General features: G+C 35.8%; 1 protein-coding gene across 1 annotated transcript in view; it reads left to right on the top strand.

The window, feature by feature from the left end:
* Window positions 1-22,830, top strand: part of arr (low-density lipoprotein receptor-related protein 6) — a 324,124-nt gene that overhangs the window by 179,490 nt on the left and 121,804 nt on the right. Inside the window, exon 10 of the mRNA XM_090386404.1 lies at window positions 7,078-7,367. Within this exon, the coding sequence (XP_090242530.1) occupies window positions 7,078-7,367 (290 nt within the window). The remainder of the gene's footprint in view (window positions 1-7,077; window positions 7,368-22,830) is intronic.

The following is a 22,830-nucleotide window of genomic DNA, read 5'->3' as shown; positions in this document are numbered from 1 at the left end:
CTCCATTAGTTTATATTTAGGTCTTATTCGTGTTTTGCCATAATGGAGTGCTCATAGTGATTTTTTGAAATCCAGTTTTTGTGTATTACAACCAGTAGTGAATGATAAGCTCTGTATAATAATAATCTTTAATAATTGAAGGTTAAGTATTTTATTATGACTATGAAGATCGCCTACTTCTCTGTATGCGATCACTGAAATGAAATTTAATAAAAACTAACTTCAGAAAACTCTGCAGTTCTTATTAAATTGAACGCTTCACAAAAAAATTTTTTTTAAATTTGCCACATTTTACAAAAAATCACTTCGCAATCTGGAAATATTAAGAAAACAATCTGGCACTGATATCAGTGATTACGTTTGAATCTTTAAGAATCTGCAAAAAAAGGGTAGTATTTCTCTTATCATTATAGCTAATATTGACTCATTGCACTTTAGTTTATTCCACAAACCTCATAACTTGCATCAGCTGCTCTTGCAAATTATAACTATGTGGCTGGTAGTACAGTGCATGCATGCATGAACTGGTGATCAGTTTAGCATCACGTTTGAACACATGAGAGCAAATAGAGATAGAAAAAGTGCAATATGTGTACAGCTGAAAAATTTTGGTTAATCTCCTCTGTAAAAGGTGACCTACAGACATGCAAAAAAAAAATAAAAGTAGATTTAATTCCAAAAAAACTAGCATTACAGCTTATTATCTGCATGACTACTTATAACACACACACACACACACACACACACACACACACACACACACACACACACACACACACACACACACACACACACACACACACACACACACACAGGCAATCTTTGTTAAAATTTGTATGAGAAATTGATTGAATTTTTCAACAGTACATTTTCAAAATCAGAATGTCATGTAAATTGATAAAGATGTGTCTTGTTAAAATCATTCTTTAAGAAGAATAGTTATTTTATTTATTTTTTTAATATAGTACAAAAGTATTTTTGCTCTGAAGCACATTTGTTTTATTTGCTCTGATACTTTACTAGGCATGCATTTAAAATTGACATTATAGTACGTGACAGCATCTCGTATGACTTTCATTATTGTAATTTGTTTACATTTAACAAATTTAAATGTTATTTACATTTTTAACCACTAGAATGTAGCAGGGATGCAGAAACATGTGCATTTCAGTTCCGTCTTATGTGACTGCTAAACATGGTTAATGATTATATTCTTGTCAGAATTATGAGATGTAAATTTCTCTATCTATGTGGTTGTGTCATAGTATAAACAGAGCATCTTTTTTTTATGATCATAAAAGTTTACAGAAGTAATAAGTTCAGTTATCAGTGCTTAATATTCATTGAAATGTGATTCTCCAAAACTCAATGCCGAACTACCACTCTCTGGAATCTGGAATATTTCAAAAACTGGCTCCTATCCATCCCCAAGAATTTATAATTAAAAATTTTATGATTGAATGTTGGTATAACTAGCATATAAAATTCTCTTTTTAGAATTTTTAGAATCACCCTCTGGGCCTCTTCCCCTCATATTTTTCCATCGTCACATGTTTCACCAGTAACTTACCTTGCAACACATGTCAAATCCAGTTTATCTTCTGATTATTTCATTCAAACATCTTACCCATCCTTCTCAAAACCTCCTCATTTCTCAATTTATCAACCATATTCTTCTTTGCCTCTCAGATGCTTTTTTACCAGTTGCTATTCTTATTTCTCTGCTGTTCTTGCTTCTTCTACCTTAGGCTTCCCAAATATCTGTGCTTGCTCACCTGTTCTGTTCTCCCTCCTCCTATTTCAGTGTTTAAGTCATCTTTTGCTTCTCACTCTCATAACCTTTATCTTCTCAATATTTATTCTCATTGCAAATCTGTTAAAACTTTCCTTTAGCAACACCCAGAATTTGCAAATCTAATACAGTAGTTTTGATATCTTTATCCCATACAATTCTCTGTCATCCATATTTCCTTTATCAAATGCCTCTTTAACCATTTCTTATATATGAGAGAGGTTTAAAAAAAGATTTGTATTCACCCAGAAGTAGTTGTGATAGAAAGATGAAATTTTTTTTTGTTTGATACCTTGAAATATCTATAGTAGGGGTTGGCAACCTTTTTTAAGTGAAGGGCCATTTTTGATCTAATTAAAAAAAAAAAGAATGCAGAGCTGCACCTCAGCTCAAGCTGAGGGGGTGGGGTGGAGTTGAGGAGAATTTAAGAAATGTAATAGTGGGAAGGTGTTTTATTAAAAAAATATGTATTTTGAAATATTATTTATTAATACTGAAAAAATGTAACAAACATCCAATTAGGTATAAATTAATGCGACTTTTGTTGCTGAACTTCTTGAGCCAGTCCCTCAACATCAGGTTAATATACTGTAATTTTCATCTTTAAACATGCTGAGAGACACATTATTCAGACAGTTTCTTGATTTATTTTTAATATAGTTCATGTTTGAAAATATTTGCTCAGAGAAATAGCAGAAATACATCAAACCAAAAACTGAGAGAGGTCCTGAGAGAATGCAAATTTTTTCAAATTTATTTACACGTCCGGTAAACTACTCCAAGCATTGAACATAGTGTGGTTTTGCTTTTTCAACTCATCTATCGCAGTCCATTTGTGCAGAATTGCAAAGGCAGCCTTTTGCCCCTCCAAATTCTCAATTTCAGTTTTAAGGCATTTTAGTCTTGCACTCTACATGTTTTAAGGCATTTTAGTCTTGCACTCTACATGTCCTTGATTTGTAAGTCCTCTAACTCCATTGTGCTTCATCAATTTCAGGGAATAGCTAAAAATTTCTCCGAGAAGTATTCACTTCAAGTGGGTTGATTAAAAATGATAATGTCGCCTTTTCCTTCCTAAAATCCTCAAATTACAGCTGAATTCGGTACACATCATTTGTTGAAAAAATGGCAAATTAATAGGATTGGGATTATTTTTAGTGCCTCGATATTTTTTTAACATTGGAAAATGTAATAATTTGCCACTTCCTATGGCTCCTTCGCAAACACATAATTTGTGTTCAAACGAAAGCACTTCTTCCAAAAGCGTAATGTTACCTGTTTAAATGTTAGCTGTGTTACCTTTTCCTTGTAATTTCCTATTTAACACATTTAAATGTGAGGTCACATCTGCCATAAAATAGAATTTTTGTAACCAATCAGTGCCTTCTAGCTCTTCATATAATCTGCATTCATATCCTTCTGTCTTAAAAATACTTCAAGACTTATTGGTATTCTGTCACACTGTGACCTCTATTAGCAAACATATGCTAACTAGTGAATAATGTATTAGGTCTAAGTAAAGAGCCCAGTGGTTTATTGGAAAAATTCCCCTGAAGTCTGAATGTCAATCTCTTTCACTAGAGGGATAACATTGTCCTGAAAGTGAAGCCAGAAATGTATACATCTTTCAAATTATTTCAAGATATGAATAGGTTTTTTAGTTATCTATTTTAAAAAATATATATATACAATAGACCAATTGAAACTAATTGGGACTGGGGTTAGTTTGAACTTCCAATTTCTTTGGATTTTCAAACTTTTCAAAAATACTGTTCTGGACTTTAAAAAAAAAAAAAAAAAAAAAAAAGTTTAGAAAGTTTAGAAATAAAAACACTAAGTTGTACTTAAGTATTTTTATTCATAGGTAACAAAAAAAATGGAAATTTCAGCTACAATGACACATGTATAGGTCTTAAACAAAAATAATTACTTATTTTTTGCTGCACCATTTTCGAACTTCATTTCTTTGCTGCCAGATCTCTCACTCTTTTCAGCAAGGTAGTTGAATTGAACAGCATTCAGTTTGTTGATCATCTCTCAATTCAGCATTCGTTTTGTTTGTCAATTTTCACATATCCTTTAATTTTGTTATTTGGTAAATTTGTGCTTTATATTTTCATTTGTAAAGCGTACAAATAATATTAATCCGAATTTCGCTTATTAGAATTGCCGTTCAATAGAATCAAAATTAAATTTGTAAATGTGATTACAATAACTGGCACTTACCATAATTATTTTATGGCACCAGCATAAAAAATAAGTGCTGGCTCATGCAGATTATTGACTTTTGGATTTTTGACACTACTGTGTATACAGGGTGTCTCAAAAATATTGGTACAAACTTTTAGGGGAGGTAGGTAACATCTAAAGGAATGTGAATCGCATAGGAACCCATAACCGGAAACGTCACGGGAAAGTAGTAGCAGAGGCACAAGAAGCAGAAATGACACAAGACAGTAATTAGTGGCAAACATTTATTTGACATAATATTAACAATGGAATACGAGATGGATGCATTTCATGATGTTACAACAGATGCTCGAAGGTTCCACCATGAGACGCAATACATGCGTGACGCTACGCAGCATGGATTGGCGGACACGGTCGAACACACCTGGAGTTTCTTTGACAGTAGCAGCAGCGCAGACGAGTCTCGCCACAAGATCCATTTCCGTCTCCACAGGCAATTCACACACGATAGATTTGAGGGTCCCCCCACAGAACGAAATCAAGGCTCGATAAATCAGGTGAGCGTGAGTGTGGGGGCCAGGCAATGGGTTCACCACGGCCAATCCATCGAAGCCCAAAATGCCTGTTCAAATGGTCACGAACACACCTTCCATAATGGGCAGGCGCCCCATCATGTTGAAACCAAATGTTGCATCTCACATTTGCTGGAACATCGTCAAGTAACTCTGGTAGAACTTGTTCAAGAAAGATCCGATATTTAGCGGAGTTCATGGGGGATGGTAACAGGCATGGGCTGACTGAGCAGTCACCGACGATACCTGCCCACACATTTATTGCGAAGCGATGTTGTACCGCATGGGGGGTGCACACCATGTGGGTTGTTGTGAGCCCACACATGAGCATTGTGCTGATTGAATAAGCCTTCCCGAGTGAAATAAGCCTCATCCGTGAAAAAAAAAAAAAAAAAGGCTGGAAAATTCAAGTCTTGAACACTTCCTTGGAGAAACCACTGCGCAAAATCCACACGTGCAGGATGATCTTGGGGAAGCAGTAACTGAACCCTTTGGAGATGAAAGGGGTGTAAGGAATTGTCGTGCCAGACACGCTGTGCACTGCAACGAGACACTCCTAAGGCAGAGGAAACGGCACGTGTGCTGGTAGTAGGATTATTCTGGACGGCATTCAACACACTTTCTTCCATGACAGGAGTTCACGTCGAACGTGGTCTGCCCGCACTACTCCTGTTACCTCTAAATGGCCCATAATCGCACAAATTTTGATGCACACGCGCAAACAAACGGTGGTCCGGTACAAGTCTGTCTGTCTGTCTGGGAAGCATTCCCCATAAATTCGTTGAGTGGCTTGTTCATTGCCCTCTGCTAATCCATACACTAAGTGCATGTCTGCCAGCTCACAGTTCGTATATCGATGCATGCTCTTCGTGCGGCGACTACCGCGCCATTTACCGACTTACGGTGACGCTTCCGGTTATGGATTCCTATGGGATTCACATTTCTTTAGATGTTACCTACCTCCCCTAAACGTTTGTACCAATATTTCTGAGACACCCTGTATATATATATATATATACATATATATATACAGTATACAGTATACAGGAACGTTACTCCCGCTATTCGCGGGAGTAACGTTCCTGAGAAATGCGGGAATACCAAAAACGCGAATACTGAGTTATGGTTCCCATAGTAATAAAGGGGTTCTGTTCCAAAGAATGAAATATAATAAGAAAAACTAGTCTAAAATTTTGTCTATGTATGTATTATATGTACCTTCATAATATGACTATGTACATAGACAGTACATAGTGGAATGCAAGCATATGGCATCGAAATGAAAATAAGAAACAATTTAATAGTAAATGTAATATTTATTAGAAATTTCAAACCAGAGCCTTTGCTAGCTAAAAAATTTATCCCACCAGTGCTATCACCAGTTTCGCTAAAGTGTTGATAAAGAAGTTTTGCCTTTTCACGAATGATAAGTGAACTTAACGGAATTTTATTTTGAGTTCGGTCTTCTTTCCACAGATTTAAAGCTTTTCTCATTTTTTCTAATTTAACATCACGAGTAACAGAGCAAATTTTTGAAGCAATTAGCGCATTTTCACAGACACTACGTCGGATTTTTACTTCCGATTTCTTGATTGATTGTATCGTTGACTCATTGATTTTATAATATTTTGCCACTGAGAAGACACTTTCACCATTAGAAATTTTATTCGCTAATGTCATCACCTTCTTTGATCCTTTCACATTTCCCGTGTTATTCGTAGCCATATTTTTGTACGGGTTAGAAAGAACTTGTCCACAATAAAGTCACTTTCTTCCATTAACACGCTCGAAAAAGTCTGTTTTACATCGCAAAACGGTAGATTTATCACTTTTGTAGCATATAAATTGATAAATTTATTCAATTTATAAGTATATAAATTAAAAGCAAACGACAAAACCTTCCATGACAAGAGCATCACACATATTGAACAAGGATTAGCGAGAAACATCCACGCTCGCAATTTTGTGACCCCTCTCCCCTCACTCACCGAGCGCTGTTTTGACTGGTGAAGATAATTTTAGGCACGCCCATGTTTTTTTATGGCGGAAAATGTTCACGGCACTTTAAAATTCACGTTTTTTTTTTACGTTTCATTTTATATTAAATCAGCGACTGCGAATACGCGAAACCACGAATACAGATACCGTGAATTATTATTATTATTATTTTTTTAAGAAATTGAGTAGCACCAACATGCATTTTTCATTTTGAATAAGGCAGAATTTCCTTCTGTGTTGTGTAATAGTAGTTCTTGAGATACTGAAGTTCAAAGTAAGGAATCAAATCTTTTGTGAAAAGACTGAATGGAATATTCTGTCTTTCTAAAAATTTATGCCATCAGTCTCTTTAGAATTATAGTTTATATGTTTTTTTTTTTTTTTTTTCAACTTACAATATTTCCCTCATATCAATTTTTGGTTTTCATAAAATTCATATGAGTAATTTCCAATAGCTTTACATTTACTTTTAAAACTCAAAAGTTTTGTTTTGTATAGCATTTTAGTTTTACTTTTCTGTTTTAGGAACAAATCCTTGTGCCTTAAACAATGGTAATTGTAGTCATCTGTGCCTGAATCATCCAGGAGGTAAATTTGTATGTTCATGTCCTATGGGATTAGAGCTGACATCAGACCATAAAACATGCATTGTTCCAGAAGCATTTTTAATCTTTTCTGGCCGTGCAAACATTCGTAGGATTTCTTTAGAATCTAACCATGGTGACATTATTCCTGTATCAGGTGTTCAGGAAGCTAGTGCTTTAGATTATGACATCGGCGATAACCGCATTTACTGGGCTGATACAAGTCTGAAGGTAATGGCATTTTACCTTATTAGCATTTTAAGTTTTGTTTTTATGCATTTTAATTTATATATTAAAATAATATGCATTATATTTGTTTGAATATGTCTTCTTGTAGGCACAAAATTGGATCCTTCAGGTTGTCACAGACATTCTCCCAGATATGCCAGACAAGCTGTACTTGCTACCTGGGAATCTAAAACGCTGATGGAACTGATATTCGGGTGACACACAAGTCAAGTGGACCCAATTTCGGCGAAGTCCGGACGGTCTGTGACAGCAAAATCCTCTGCTTGCACCTTCACGATGGTGGGACTGTTAGTAATCCTGGGTATAACCTCCATGCACAAGTACATGGTGGGTGACCACCCAGATGTGAACCAACGTAAGCAGGGGTCGAGGTGTGGCACCTACACCACATGGAGGAATGGCGCCCCTCTATGTTACCAGGCAGTACTAGGTGGTAGATGACTCTCATCAACCAGTGAAATCCCACCATTTTGCTTATTGGAGGCTTGAAGTGGTGGAACCCATGTTTAGTCTATAGAGCTAAGTTCCGGTCAACCCTTCCCTATCTCTTCCATCATGCAGTATGATTGATGACTTTTGAGGTTATGATGAACGTCATGGCGAGATCCAATATTCCTTACATTTCGAGGGTACAGCTCTAAAACGGTGTTCGCAGGCTGGCCGATAGTTAGTACACCAGACCAAACCTAGGAGGCTTCCGGATCAGCTAGTGTATAATCTTGCTACCAGATAGTGATTGGAGGGAGTCCGAGTAGTGTGTATGCGGGGGAGCATTGCCGAGGCTATGTTATGTCAAGGATCTGGGTATATTCTTACCACGTGTACGCCATATCCAAAAATTTCATTACTTCATACAGCATGTCCCACCCACTTTTTCTTACTATTGAATACATCATGAATTGTCAAACTAATAGAGCAAGCTTATCTGCGAAAAGATCTAAATCTCCCAAGCACTTCCTAATTCATTTCACAAATATACGTGGTCTCAATTCTAATCTCAACGATGTCCATTTCCACTTGCAGTCTGCCAAACCCCATGTACTTTTTCTGACAGAATCTCAGTTATCGGTTGATTCAACTACTGCTCATCTCAGATGCCCAAATTATTCGCTGTATGATTACTTTCGCCTCAAAGGTGGTACTTGTGCATATGTCCATTCTGATATTCCCTGTCAGAGACTTAGCAATTTGGAATCTCCTCTCTTTGATCTTCTCTGGCTTAAAATCTCTCTACCTCATTGTGTAAAATTCATCTGTTGTCTCTACCGTTCTCCCAACTCCACTAATCACTTGGAGCTCTGACTTCCTCTCTTTGCAACTTGACTTTCTCCAGTCCAACTTTCCTAACAGGGAGGTAATTTTCCTTTGTGATTTTAACGTTCACAACTTCAGCTGGCTTCCGTTTTCTAGTCACACCGACCCAGCAGGTCGGGATGCTGAAGCTTTTGCAACTACTAATGACCTAGCACAGATTGTTCATTTACCTAAGAATACCGGACAATCCTAATCATACAGCCAATACGCTTGATATTTTTCTCGCAAACAACACTTCTAAGTACACGGTCGAAGTGAGAGGTCCTTTAGGCACCTCAGATCTTGGAGATTGTCTCTTCTCCAATGGAGTCTTTATCTCATGGCTCTTCCCAACCTCATATTGTTTGGCATTACAAGAATGCAAAATGGGATGACCTGCAAGATTTCTTTTCCTTAGTCAGATTACTGTTTCAAAACTTCTGATGTCAAGTTTGCTCAGATCATGTCAGTGAAATTATTTTTGCAGGAATGGAATTCTTTTATCCCACACTCCACTTTAAAATCTCGTCCTTTATTTAAACCTTGGTTTTCCAATAAATGTGCTAAGGCTGTTCAAGAGAAGAAAGTTGTATATCGTATTTGGCTTGTTTCTAATTCTTCAGTTTCATTTTGTGCCTACACCAAAGCTCGCAACAATTGTAAAGCAGTTATTAATCAGTCCAAACTAGAGTTTGAACAGGCTAAGAGTAGAAAACTTGCTTCTTGCCCTAATGGTAGCCGAGCATTCTGGTCTTTTGCCAAAGCTATTGGCCGCAACTTTTGTCCATCTCTGCTCCCACCTCTGTCCAAACCAGATGGTTCTGTTGTCACTTCAGCCAAGGATAAAGCTGACCTGCTAGCATCCCACTCTTCTTCCAGCTCATGTATTAATGATTTTGGTTAAACACCTCCCACCATTCCCAACACGCTCCATTCAATGCTTCCTGTGGTCTTCCGCCAAAAGGATATCAGAAGGATTTTGATGAATCTTGATGCTAAGAAAGCTCCAGGTCCTTACGGTATTTCTCCACTTGTTCTCAAAACCTGTGCTCCTGAACTTACTCCTATTCTTTGCCGCCTTTTTTCACTTTCTTATTCCAAAGGTGTTTTTTCTTCTGCTTGGAAATTTGCTCATATCCAGCCAGTTCCTAAAAAGGGTGACAAATCCCTCCCATCCAATTATCGTCCCATTGCAATTACTTCTACTCTTTCCTAAAGTAATGGAGAAATCAATTAACCGCCAACTCTTAAACTACCTAGAAACCTTCTGTCTGATCAACGATCGCCAGTATGGATTCCGTCAGTGTCGATCCACTGGTGATATTCTGGCTTATGTTACCCATTTATGGACTAATTCAATGGAAAGGTTCGGTGAAACACAAGTAGTTGCTCTTGACATCTCAAAGGCTTTTGATCGTGTTTGGCATAAAGATCTTCTAAACAAGCTTCCACCTTATGGTTTGCCAACTGTTTTTAGTAATTGGTTATCCAGTTTTCTCTCTAATCGCTCACTGAGGGTGATGGTAGATGGCTCTCTGTCTTCTAACTTCTCCACTAATGCTGGTGTGCCCCAAGGTTCAGTTCTTTCCCCCACTCTTTTCCTCTTGTATATTAATGACCTTCTTCCATTGACTGGAAATCCTATCCATAGTTTTGCCAATGATAGCACATTGCAGTCAACTTTCCATTTTGAGAAGCCTTGTCCTGCTCAATCAGCTTCAGCTTCTCAAAAATCTGCTTCCAATTCCTTAAATACCGATCTTCAGATAATTCTCCAGTGGGGCAAAGACAACTTAGTTGATTTCAACCCTTCTAAAACTCAGTCTTGTCTTATATTTCGCAAAAAGGATTCTTCTGCTCTTATGCTTATCTTTAGTGACACTCCGATTTCTAGGCAAAATGATATATCTCTTTTGGGGATTACCCTGACTTCTAATCTCTCTTGGCACAAGCACATTACAAATATTGCTTCCTCTGCATCTAAAAAACTTGGTTTTCTCTTTTGCTATCGGCGTTACTTTTCTTCCAAACAGCTGCTCACTCTGTATAAATCGCAAATCCGCCCTGCCATGGAATATTATTCCCACATCTGGGGTGGTGCCCCCAAAACCTCTCTCAGGCTTCTTGATTCCATTCAGAAGAGGGCAGTTAGGTTAATTAATGATTCATCTCTGACAGAGTCTCTTCACTCGCTTTCTCATAGACGTACTGTTTCTGCTGCATGTCTCTTCTACAGATACTTCCATGGGCACTGTTCTTCTGAATTGGCTTCTATAATTCCTGCTTTCTCTTTCAGAACACTCCGAACATGTGCCACCACCACCAGCCAACATCCGTTTACTGTCCAACTTTTCATCTTCCTCATTTATTCATTCAACTGCCGTTTTCTGGAACAACCTTCCTTTCATATGTATTTTCTGAAAATTACAGTCTACAGAAGTTCAAGTCCAATTTCAACAAATATCTTCTTTCATCTTCTCAACCTCCAACTCAAGCACGGTACTAAGTACTATAGGTTCTAATACCTCTCGTGTTTGGTGTTCACATAAAAAAAAAAAAAATATATATATATATATATATATATATATATATATATATGCATTATATATGTTTGAATATGTCTTCTTGTAGGAAAAAAATAGTTGAAACTGCATAATGAAGTATGTGGATAATATTAATTTTGATTTGGAATCATAAAGTGAAGTACCTACATGCATTTCACAGCTTCCTGAACTTTGTCTATCCTATTATTATGAGTTAAAGCTGAAAATAAACAATTGACTATTGTTTCTAGATCTTTTGATCAACTGGGAGGATAACATCATTACATTTGCTTACAAAAATCCACAGGATCAGACCCTGTCTCAACTTCAGGTCTTATCACCCTCCATATATCAAAAACTGTTTTTTTACAGTTTCATCTTGTAAGTGCTCTGTACCTGCACTGTTCCATAAAATCCCAGTAGTGCTGGAAAATATCCATTAACACCTTAACCAATAACAGTTTCCCATAAGACCTAGTTTTCAAGATCACAAAAGAGATCATTCATGAATGAGAGGTTTGAAAACTTGTTTCTCAGTATATATACCAGCTTAATTCTTTTACCCCTAAAAGGGGTACAGTATGGCCTTATTTTTTTTTTTTTTATGAAAACCCCAAACACGAAAGGTATCAAAACCTATAGTACTTAGTACCGTGCATGGGTTGAAGGAGAAGTATAGGGTGGGGGGGGGGGGGTGCCGGAAACTTTGCTCTAGAGACTAAACATAGGTTTCACCACTTCAAGCCTCCAATAAGCAAAGTGGTGGTATTTCACTGGTTGATGAAAGTCATCTACCACCTTAGATCCACATTTCAAAGGTTGTTTCAAATAATATCCATTAAAGTTTGAATTTCCTTAATTTTTTTAGTACATGTGCTGCCATCTCTTATTTGTGGAGACAACTAATCGTAGATAAAGTTTACAATAGGTGGCAACACCAAAAATCTTTGAAAATTGAAGGAGGGGACCTGTAAACCTCATTAGTTTTGGGCTTACAAAAATTAAAACTGGGGAATTTCTGCGTAATTCAAACATAGAAATTGGTAAAACTGGTTAAAGTTATAAATAAATCAATATAGAGCATATTTTTGCATAAAAATTTTATTTATTTTATTTATTAATTTTTTGCAATTTTTTTAAATTTCTGATTTAATTTTGATAAAAATTTTACTCTAGCATTGGGCAATAAAGTCAAAATAAGAGCAAATTAGTATTTTAAAGCGTTTATATACAAAGTTTTCATTTTTACAAAATTTCAGAACACCATAAAAACTCACTCCACTGTGCTTGCCACTGAAAAAAATTCACTGAGGTGAATTTTTAACAGTCTTAAAATACTATAGTGTTAAACCTTTCACAACTGGTTTTGCTGATGTGAATGCCCCAACACTATAGTTGCCATGCTGTTGAAGAGGTCATCACACAAATCTAAAAATTAAAATATCTTAGAATTATGCCAGCGTGAATTTTAATGCCTTCAGTTTTGATTAGTCATTTGTTTTGATCAATCAATTATTTTTTAATTAGTGAAGTATAGCTCCAAAGAATCTGTGTTAGCATACAAAATGCTTCATGTATCCATTCACATTTAATTTTCCTCTGGAGTTTTGGTTCTGACTTCAGTTTCTTTCACTTCATGATGTCCTTCATAGGAAGTGAGGTATTTGGCAAATATATATTTACAGGCAACCCCCGTATAACATGGTTTCACTCTAACACGATTGCTAAATTGCAGCAATCCTCTCACAACACGGTACTTATATAACATGATGCCCCTCTAACAGGTTAGAGAATTTCAGTAAACCTCACATAATGGTGTTTTTGAGCTTTTGTTTGAGCCTTTGTATTTTTCAGCATTTTCACTCTTTTAATCCCTACTATTGACTCACTAGTCAAAAAAAAATTATTTAGAAATCCCTGTATTTTATTTTGTTTGGAAATTCCCATGTTACATTCTGTGCTTTTTGAACTTGTGGAAAAATCTAGATTTCAAAGTTTTATTACTATTGGATAGCACACCAGGCCATCCAAAAGATTGAAGTCATCAAAACGTCGAAGTTATGTTCCTACCACCACAGTTGTACTTGGTTAATACAACTTCTTTCATTCAGCCATTAGATCAAGGTATTATATTCACCTTTAAAACTCATTACATCAGAAAATCGTTACAATGGATTTTGGAAAAAATTGATTCCGAATCTGTTGAAGTAATGAAGCCATGGAAACATTTCTCAATTGTGGACTGTATCAAAATCATATCTTTATCACTGAAAGAAGTAAAACTGTCAACATTAAATGCATATGGAAAAATGTATGGCCAGAGACAGTTCATTCAGGAAATATAGTCGAGTTGTCAGAAAACGGAATAGGTGCGATTGTAGAACTTGCTACGTCGGTAGGAGGGGAAAGTTTTGATGATATGACTACTGAAGCCCTCATGGATAGCACAGTTGACAGAATCGCTCTCTCCCCACACCGGGTGGAAAAGACCTGAGTTCGAATCCCGTTGATGACAGCAGGAATTTTTATGGGTCTTTTTCACAATGTGGCTGAGTTAGTCGGGCTCAGGTGAGGGTAGCATGGTTTTTTCTCCCGCAAACTCACATCCAGAAAAACAGAAAATTGACCTCGGGACACATGCAATTTATAGACAATATACACAGAGTAACATGGCCTTAGTTTCTGATACTCCTAAAAAATTTTAAAAAAAGATATGATTAATGAAGACATTTAAGAATTACTGGTAGAAAAAAGAGGCCGGCGTAGCAGATTTTGTGCAAATGGGAAGTCCATCACACCTTTTTAAAGGTGACTGTGATGAACTTGCAACCAACTGCAAATTCAAAATGGGAAGCTTTCAGGGAAGAAAACATAGAAGCTACTAAGCTTTTTTTTTTTTTTTTTTTTTAACCAACTAAGAGATATTGGTCAAGGTTTAGACCTAAATGAATGTTAAATGAACTGATGAGACTATTGGAAGAGAATAAAAATGCATGGGATGATTATAAATTATCATAGGTGACAAACCTACAGTAAGTGTGCAAACTAATCTGCAATTAAGTCACTAAGGCGGGTTAGGCAAGCTAAGGCAAGGTGAGAAGGTTTTGGCTAAGAATGGAAAGAGAAGTAGCAGTGAATTCTTCAACTTTCATTACTGCTAGAAGTAAAGAGATGAACCACATTGGCCTTCTAGATATAAAACAATAACTATTGATGATCTTGTTCATATTGCTGACAAACATAATAAATATTTTGCATTTATATTCACATGTGAAGATGTATTATTTTTAGATGGGGTTACCAGAAGTATACCAATGAGAGCTAAATAATTTTGTGATTACTGATAAGAAAGTGGAAGAGAATTTTTTGAAGCTAAATGTAAGTAAAGTATTTAGGGATGGTGGAATCTATCCAATTATATTAAAAGAAACACCAGGAGAGGTAAGCAAACTTTTGGTCATAATTATGAGAGCATCCTTGGATTCACAGGAGGTCCCTATAGATTGGATGTGTGCAAATATCTCTTCTATTCACAAATGGGAACAAAGGGTGAAGTGAGTAATTATAGACCTGTAAGCTTGACTTTTGTTCCTGGAGTCAGTGGTTAAAGAAGTATTTCAGGTCATACAGAATATGGTCATACATGAATATGGTCATACAGAAATCACAGCATGGATTTGTTAAGGGGCAATCTTGTCTTACCAACCGGATTAGCTACTATGATCCAGTAATAAAGGAAGTGAATGCAAAAAATAATTATGATAATTATGAAAGCATAATCTAAAATATAATCTTTACCAAAATCTAATTATATGACACTTGATACTTAGATTTTGGTAAAGCTTTTGATGCTATTCCATTTGAAATACTGCTGTACAAATTGGACCAATTTGGCACTGAGGGAAAGTTACTACTATGGATAATGAGATGGTTAAATGGTAGGAGGCAAAGATATGCTTTAAGTAGTGGCCATTGCTCTTTATAGACTAATATAATGAGTGGGGTTCCACCTCAGTCGGTTTACGATCTCTTACCGATTTTAATATTTATTGACAATACTTATGAAGATTTATCAAGCTTATTATCTAAGTGTGCAGATGATACAAAGATTGGCTGGATGTTAATGACAGAATTGAGGTGCATTATTGCAACAAAACTTAGGAAAATTGGATAAATATGCTGAGAATCGGCAGTTGAGGTTTAACATTGATATGGGCAGCAGTAATCCTAGAATAACATACCAATTTAGTGATATAGTTAATGGGATTCTGCCAGTGGAATTTTGTCACCAGTGACAAGGCGATTATCCTGTTGTACAAGGCAATGGTTAAGCCATATCTTAAATACTGATAAAGAGGTTTGGAAGACTCATTTGAAGGAGCATGTAAATCTGTTGGAATGGTTGCAGAGAGGAGCAACAAGATTAGTCAAAAGACACAAAAGGATGCTCTTGCCATGAAAGATTTGAATTCTGTAAACTGCAGTGCTTGTGAAACTAGACACCTGCAAGGAGACCTGAAATGTTTAAGGCTTTAAGTGGATTGAGTGAACTAAATGCTGATGGCATCCCTGCTCTTTCTCAGAATGAGCATAAGGGATATAAATCAAAAAAAGATGGTTTTTTGATTTATATGTGAAAATTTGCTTTCAGCCAGGGTGACTGATTGATTGATTGTTTGTGACAAACTTCTATCTGGTGTTCTAGAAGTAGATAGTTTGAATAAATTTAAGAAAAAGTTAGATAAATTATTAGAAGGTATTGGTCAGATGATGTGGTTAGTGTCCCCCCCCCCCAAGCATATTCTTTGCTTCTTTGTATTATTTGATACTACTAATATTAATACTGATTCTGCTGCCCCTTTGCTTGGCCTTCATCTTTCTTGGCAAAGATGGCCAATTTCTAATATGAGTAAAAACTTCTGTCATATTCTTGGTTATTATTAATTTTTTGGGCTGCAGCATTAATATTTTTTTAACCTGATTCTTCATTCTTTGTTTTCCAAATTCAAGTATTTGGAAAATAAACCACATCAGATTTCTCAAATTTATCCAAGTTAGCTTCTTTTGTGGTTTCCACTGTTTCTTTGCAGATTACAAGAAATGTTTGGCAAAGGATGCAAAGAAAAACAGTAAAGACTTTTTTACTTATGTAAACTCTAGAACAGGGGTTCTAGCACCATTGTGCTCTTTAAAAAATAAATTTTGCTCCCAACCGATCCAAAAATGCGATTTTTTTAGCTTAAGTGAAGGTGCTCGCAAGCACCTTTGCTTAAGCCAAAAAATTTATATATAAATCTTTGTATTTAAGAAACTGCTTAATATTTCTCTACTTTCTGTGATATTCTACAAAAACCATGCCAATTTTTTCTAGAAAATCCTTTCTTTTGTTAGTGATTGAAGGAAAATTTTATATTTTGCTACATTTTAATCTCAAAACGGTCAAAGTTTGACACTTCGATGGTATTCTTAAAAGTTTTTCTTATTAATTATTGTTAATTTGACATTTATTTAGTAAGAAAAATTATAACAAAATACAGTGGAACTTCTCTATTACGAACTTCTATTTAACGAATTTCTCTATATTACGAATTTTTTTGCGAAACATTGCACATTGAAATGAAATTACATGTAAGATTAATCCCATATAACAAAGTGTTAGTCTCTCTATAACGAATGCATCCTCAGCCCATCTGACTGGCAATGAACTTTATAGTCAGTGTTATGCAATCAGGATGGCATGTCTCTGATTTTCGTCTTCTGATTTATCGCTTCCCATCCGGCTGAATTTCGATTTGTCAGAAAAGATGATGGTGTCCCATTGCTCTTTTGTCCATGAAACATGCATTTTTTTTAGCCCAGCAAGTTGCTTCTTCCTCATTTGTTGGGTCAACAAAGGCTTCTTCTTGGGCTGATAGGCATGCAGACCACATTCCGAAAGCCGTCTTTGGATAGTTCATGCACTTGTTTCAAAACCAGAGGCCATCTTAAAGTCCAGTTTTAGATCAGGAGCACTAGCATGGTGATTACGAAGGCATAGCCATTTCAAATATCGATATTGGGAAGATGTAGTCACTCTTATGGCTTGATCCAGGTCTTCTCTTCACGTCACTGGTTTCATGCTTTAATTTCAGCACCCGGGATACTTTTGGCTGGTGGCAGCCTATTTTATCAGAGATAGCACATATAGAAAGCCCTTCCTGGGACAGAGCAACAGCTACACTTTTTTTTTCTTGGTGCCAACTGAACATATGGAGCCATGCTTACACTTCCACAAAACAGGATAATACTAATGAGCATGTATACCCTTCCAATGCTATATTTATAGACACAGCTGATGCAATAGATGCATTATCTGATGCAATACCTTTGCTTTGCGACAAACAAAATGATAATCAAACAATATCTTATACATTTCACTACAAATGTTACTTTTTTAAAAGTGATGCAGTTTTTTTGTCTGCACTGTAGGATGTCTTGAAGTCATTGTTAAAGTCATCAACCATTTTATTGCTAAAACCCTAAATAAGTGACTTCTAAAAATATTTTTGGAAGAGCTTCAAGCACTGCATTCTGATCTTATTACCCATACAGATGTTAGTTGGCTCAGGCACTCTTGAGAATTTGGGAGGTTTTTTAAGAAGTAAAAGCTTTTCTAATAGAAAGCAGTAAAGAAAACCTTCTTAATGCAATTTTTATTGGAGATTTCAAGATTACACTTTCATTTATGGTTGACATCTTCAGCCATTTAAATGAGTTAAATTTGAGGCTACAGAGAAATGATAAATTTGTAGTAGTTTTATACAAGGGGATTATTGCATTTGAGAAAAAACTTCAAGTGTTTCAGAATCGCGTTTTAAAAGGAAATATGCTTCATTTTCCTACTCTTAAAAAATATCTGGAGGAAACTGCTGGGAAGTGCCCAACATTTGTAATGAATGTAATCAAAGACCTTAGTGACCAATTCCAAGAAAAATTACATGAAAGAGCACCTCCCAAAATTGAATTAAAGATAAATTACAGAAATTTTGAAACCAGTAACTTTGAACAAATTTTCAATCAAAATGAAGTAGCAGCTGCCTAGTTAGAACTTGATATGCAGTTGTCTTTACCTTTGAAATGTCTTTTCTGACACAAAACTATTTTAAAATTCTGGGGTTCTTCCAACTGCAAAAAATTTCCTTTATTACAAAGAGAAGCGTTCAAAGTACTTTCTATGTTTGGATCAACATACACGTGTGAAAGTGCTTTTTCTTCAATGAACAATATCAAAAAAAAAAAAAAAAAAAAAAGGGAAAAGATTATTGACATCACATTTGGAAGAAAATTTGCAATTATCTCTTCATAATAGAGGAATTAATTTTAAAGGTTTGGCATTATCTCTTCAAAGTCAAGGTTTATGCTGATAAGGTAATAAATATTTGCACCCAAATATTTTAATTGAGGAATATAATTCTTGTATGCGTAATACGGCTAAAAAATTAATTTAAAACATGCATTTTTAATCTTTAAGCAAAAAAAAATTTATATTTTAATATATGATGCTTGCATGTATTGTACGCTGTACAAATCTTGCTTGCTTAGAGCAAAAGGTTAAAAACCCATGTTCTAGAAGGAAGGAAGGGGATGAATCAGATTGGTCCCCTTGATATCAGTGGTTCAGTTGACGATTCTTCTCATGTAGCTGATATACTGAATGAGTATTTTGCATTTGTGAATCTCATTAATGCTGATGGGATTCACACATGAAGGAAGTGGAGGCCAGAAGCTTTTCAAGCTCTAACAGGGAGTTAAATGATTTTAACTTAATAACTGAGAGCAAAGTGGAGGAGAAATTGTTCAAATTGAACATAGGGAAGGCACCTGGGGTGGATCGGATCTATCCAGTTATATTAAAGGAGGCAGCAAAGGAAGTAACCAAGCCCTTAACCATGATGATGATGAGGGTAACCTTGGACACAGGGGTGGTCCCCATGGACTGGAGATGTGCAGATGTATCCCCCACTTCACAAAGGGGGATCGAAAGGTAACACGAGTAATTACAGACCTGTTAGTTTAACTTCTGTTGCAGGGAAAATATTGGAGTCGCTGATTAAAAAAGCACTGCAGGATCATCTAGACAAGACTGCAGTTATAGTTCAGACATACCATGGATTTGTTAAGGGTAGGTCTTGTCTGACCAATTTGATTGGATACTGTGATGAGGTCACAAAGGAGCTGGATGCAAAAAACAATTTTGATATCATATACTTGGATTTTAGGAAAGCTTTTGATACTGTTGCACATTCAAGGCTACTGTACAAGTTGGAGCAGTATAGCATTAAGGGCAAGTTGCTACAATGAATAAAAGAATGACTGAGTGGGAGGAGGAGAGGGAGGGGTAATCAATGGGCTAATGTTATTAATGGAGGTCTTCACGGGTCTGTGTTGGGCCTATTGTTGTTTTATGTATTTATCAATTATATTGATGGAAGTATATCAGGCTTAATGTCCAAGTTTGTAGACGATATGAAGGTTGGTAGGGTTGTTAATGACAGTGAGGATGGTACCCTACTGCAACAGGATCTAGAAAAGTTCAGCAGATCTGTCTGAGAGGTGGTAACCGAAGTTTAACATTGATCAATGCAAAGTACTTGCATATGGATAGCAGTAACCCCAGAGAAATGTACCAACTGGGTGGTGTTACACTCAGGGTAGTGGAGAATGAAAAACACCTGGGAGATATACAAGAATTTTTGTAGCAGGGATAAGGAGCTGATTATCCCCTTTTATAAGGCAATGGTCAGGCCACACCTTGAGTACTGCATACAGGTCAAGAGCAGTGGTTCCCAAACTATTGAGATCTACGGACCCCTTCAAAAATCAGAAAAGCAGAAATATACGTAGCACTGAGTTAAAACAATGAAGCTAAGTTGAAAAAAAGTTCCGATCCTAGGTATGAACACTGGGTTTTCTTAAAAGAAAATTCAAAGTTTTATATTTAAAACAACTCAACTTTATTCCTATTTTTGTATTAATATACAGTATAATAATAATTTGGTTCGGCTATGAAATATATGTCAACCTCTCACTTACTTACCATTACTTACTGCTACATTTTATTTGGCCTACACACGCACTTTTTCAACTTAGTCTCATTCTTTTTACTCCGTTACGTATATATCAGAAACAGAGGCCTAACTTCTTGCTATATTTCCTTTGTTTTTGGCTTCTGACCATCGATGAAGAAGTTACATTCATCAGATATACAGCATTAAGTACTTGCAATTTATTACTTTTATTTTTCAGATACCTAATGATTTTTTCCATTGTTACTACTTCCGTTTTGTCAGCTTTTCTCCACTTTCCCTAATTTATTTATCTACATTCCCTTATGGTCGTTGAGTATTTCTGTTATTTCTAGTTGTGCCCCTAGTCCATAAACAATCCTTATATCTCTACATATCATCCTTTATTTTGCTTGAATTTATTCTTATTTTTACATTAACACACAGTATAATAATAACTTTATTTATGATCAATTTGTTGTACATAGAACGAATAATTTGACCAGTTCAAGAAGGTATACGTTTTGTGGACCCCCTGAAACGCTGGTCTAGAGGACTCATTTTAGGAAGGATGTAGAACTCCTGGAACTAGTACAAAGAAGGGCAACGGGATTGGTGAATCAAACAAAGGGTTGTTCTTACGAAGATAGGCTTAAGTTTTGCATATTGCAGCGTCTGGAGACTAAGCACCTCCAAGGTTTATAAGGCCTGGAATGGTTTGAGCACGCTCAGTGCTAATGGAATTCTGCCTCTTTCTCAGATTCTGCATCTGAGGGGGTATAAATTCAAATTGAGGATAGACAGTTGTAGAATATATGTGTGGAAATTTGTCTTTAGCCAGCGGGTGGTTGGTTACAGGAACAAACTTCCATTTGTTGTAGAAGTTGACAGCTTAAATAAATTCAAGGCTTAACTACACAAACTTTTGGAATGAATGGATGGGAGAAACGGGAAGGGTTTTTTTTTTTTTTTGTTTGGCTGATGCTATATAAACTTTCTTTCTTGCATCAAGACATCTACTAATTATTATTATTAGCCATATGGTGCAAGGAAGCCTGAGGCTTATGCTGCACCAGCCAAAAAAAAAAAAATTCTGAATTAAGGGTGACAGGAGTAAGTACAGACCAGTTAGTATAACTTCTGTTCCAGGTAAAATGGAGTCACTGGTTAAAGATGCATTGCAGGATCATCTAGACAAGACTGCAGTATGGGTTTGTTAAGGGAAAGTTTTGTCTGACAAATTTGATTGGATACTATGATGTGGTTACAAAAGAACTGGATGCAAAAAATGATTTTGATATCATGTACAGGCAGTTCGCGCTTTACAAGTTGCTGGGTTTACAAGTTTTTTTTTTTTTCTCCCAAGTATGAACAAAATCGAAAATATGAACATTAATTGCAAAAAATGATTGTTAAACATTCTCATAGCTATATAATACAGTGTACCCCTGCTTTACGATATTAATCCGTACCTAAGGCATCATTGTATCATGAAAATATCGTAATGTGAACCCAGTAACACATTGTTTTTTGGTAATTTGTTCCAAGACCTCAGAAGTTAATTTTTGCTATATAACTAGGCTATTTATCTCTCTGAAAGGTAATTTTTGTAATGAAAATTGTATTAGTTACCAATTCAAATCATTAAAATGCACTACTCTTTCATCGTTATCATATGTTCCCATTATAAGAATCAATTTTGAATGTTTTTGTGATATTTTTCTAAAGCACATTTCTGGATTCACCACCATAAAACAATAAAAGCAATTTGCACTATCCAGTTTATTGGGCTTTTCTGTTAGTGTATCTAATTATAAACGGGTAATAAACTCGATCTTATTGCATTTGCGAAAATACCGATAGCTGGAATTGTGTGGGTTTTTACGTTATTATGGTGAAATGTGTTCCCCTTCACTGAAATCGTCACTCATATAAAAAACAAATAAATTTCCAGAATTTTCTCTTCATTCCTTTATTCCAAGATTGGTTTTTGCATCACTTTGTACCTGAAGTAAAACAGTATTGTGAGGATAAAAATATTCCTTTTCAGGTGATTTTGATTTTACATAATGCACCTGGATATCCATCATTTCTGCAACATCACCATCCTAATGTTAAAATAAATTTTTTGCAACCAAATGTGACACAACTTTTGCAGCCAATGAAAAATGGACCAGAGCGTTATTTAAACGTTTAAAGCGCACTATCTTCGAAAGAAGATAGTGCACTTTAAACGTTTTGACATGCTAACTTAATGCAGTGGATAAGGAGGGTGGTCCAACTGTTAAAGAATTTTGGAAAGAACTCCATATTTTAGATGCAGTTAAATTAATACAACAAACCTGGAACAAAATAACAGAGAAGAACTTGAAGGGTGTTTGGAATAAACTTGTTCTCAGTTTATTGATAATTCTGAAGGATTTCAAGAACCAGCAGAGATCATACAAAATGAAACAGAAGCAGATTGCTAACCAATTGCAGGCTTGATGTTTCTTCAACTGATGACACTGATCTGTTTCAAGCACACAATGGAGAGCTCACAAATGAAGACCTCTTTGAAATAGC

The sequence above is a fragment of the Mastigoproctus giganteus genome, chromosome 12 (genome assembly GCF_048544385.1).
Source record: "Mastigoproctus giganteus isolate SK-2022 chromosome 12, ASM4854438v1, whole genome shotgun sequence".
Classification (NCBI taxonomy): domain Eukaryota; kingdom Metazoa; phylum Arthropoda; class Arachnida; order Uropygi; family Thelyphonidae; genus Mastigoproctus; species Mastigoproctus giganteus.
Note: the sequence above shows the minus strand (reverse complement) of the source record. Positions and strands in the feature narration are given on the sequence as shown.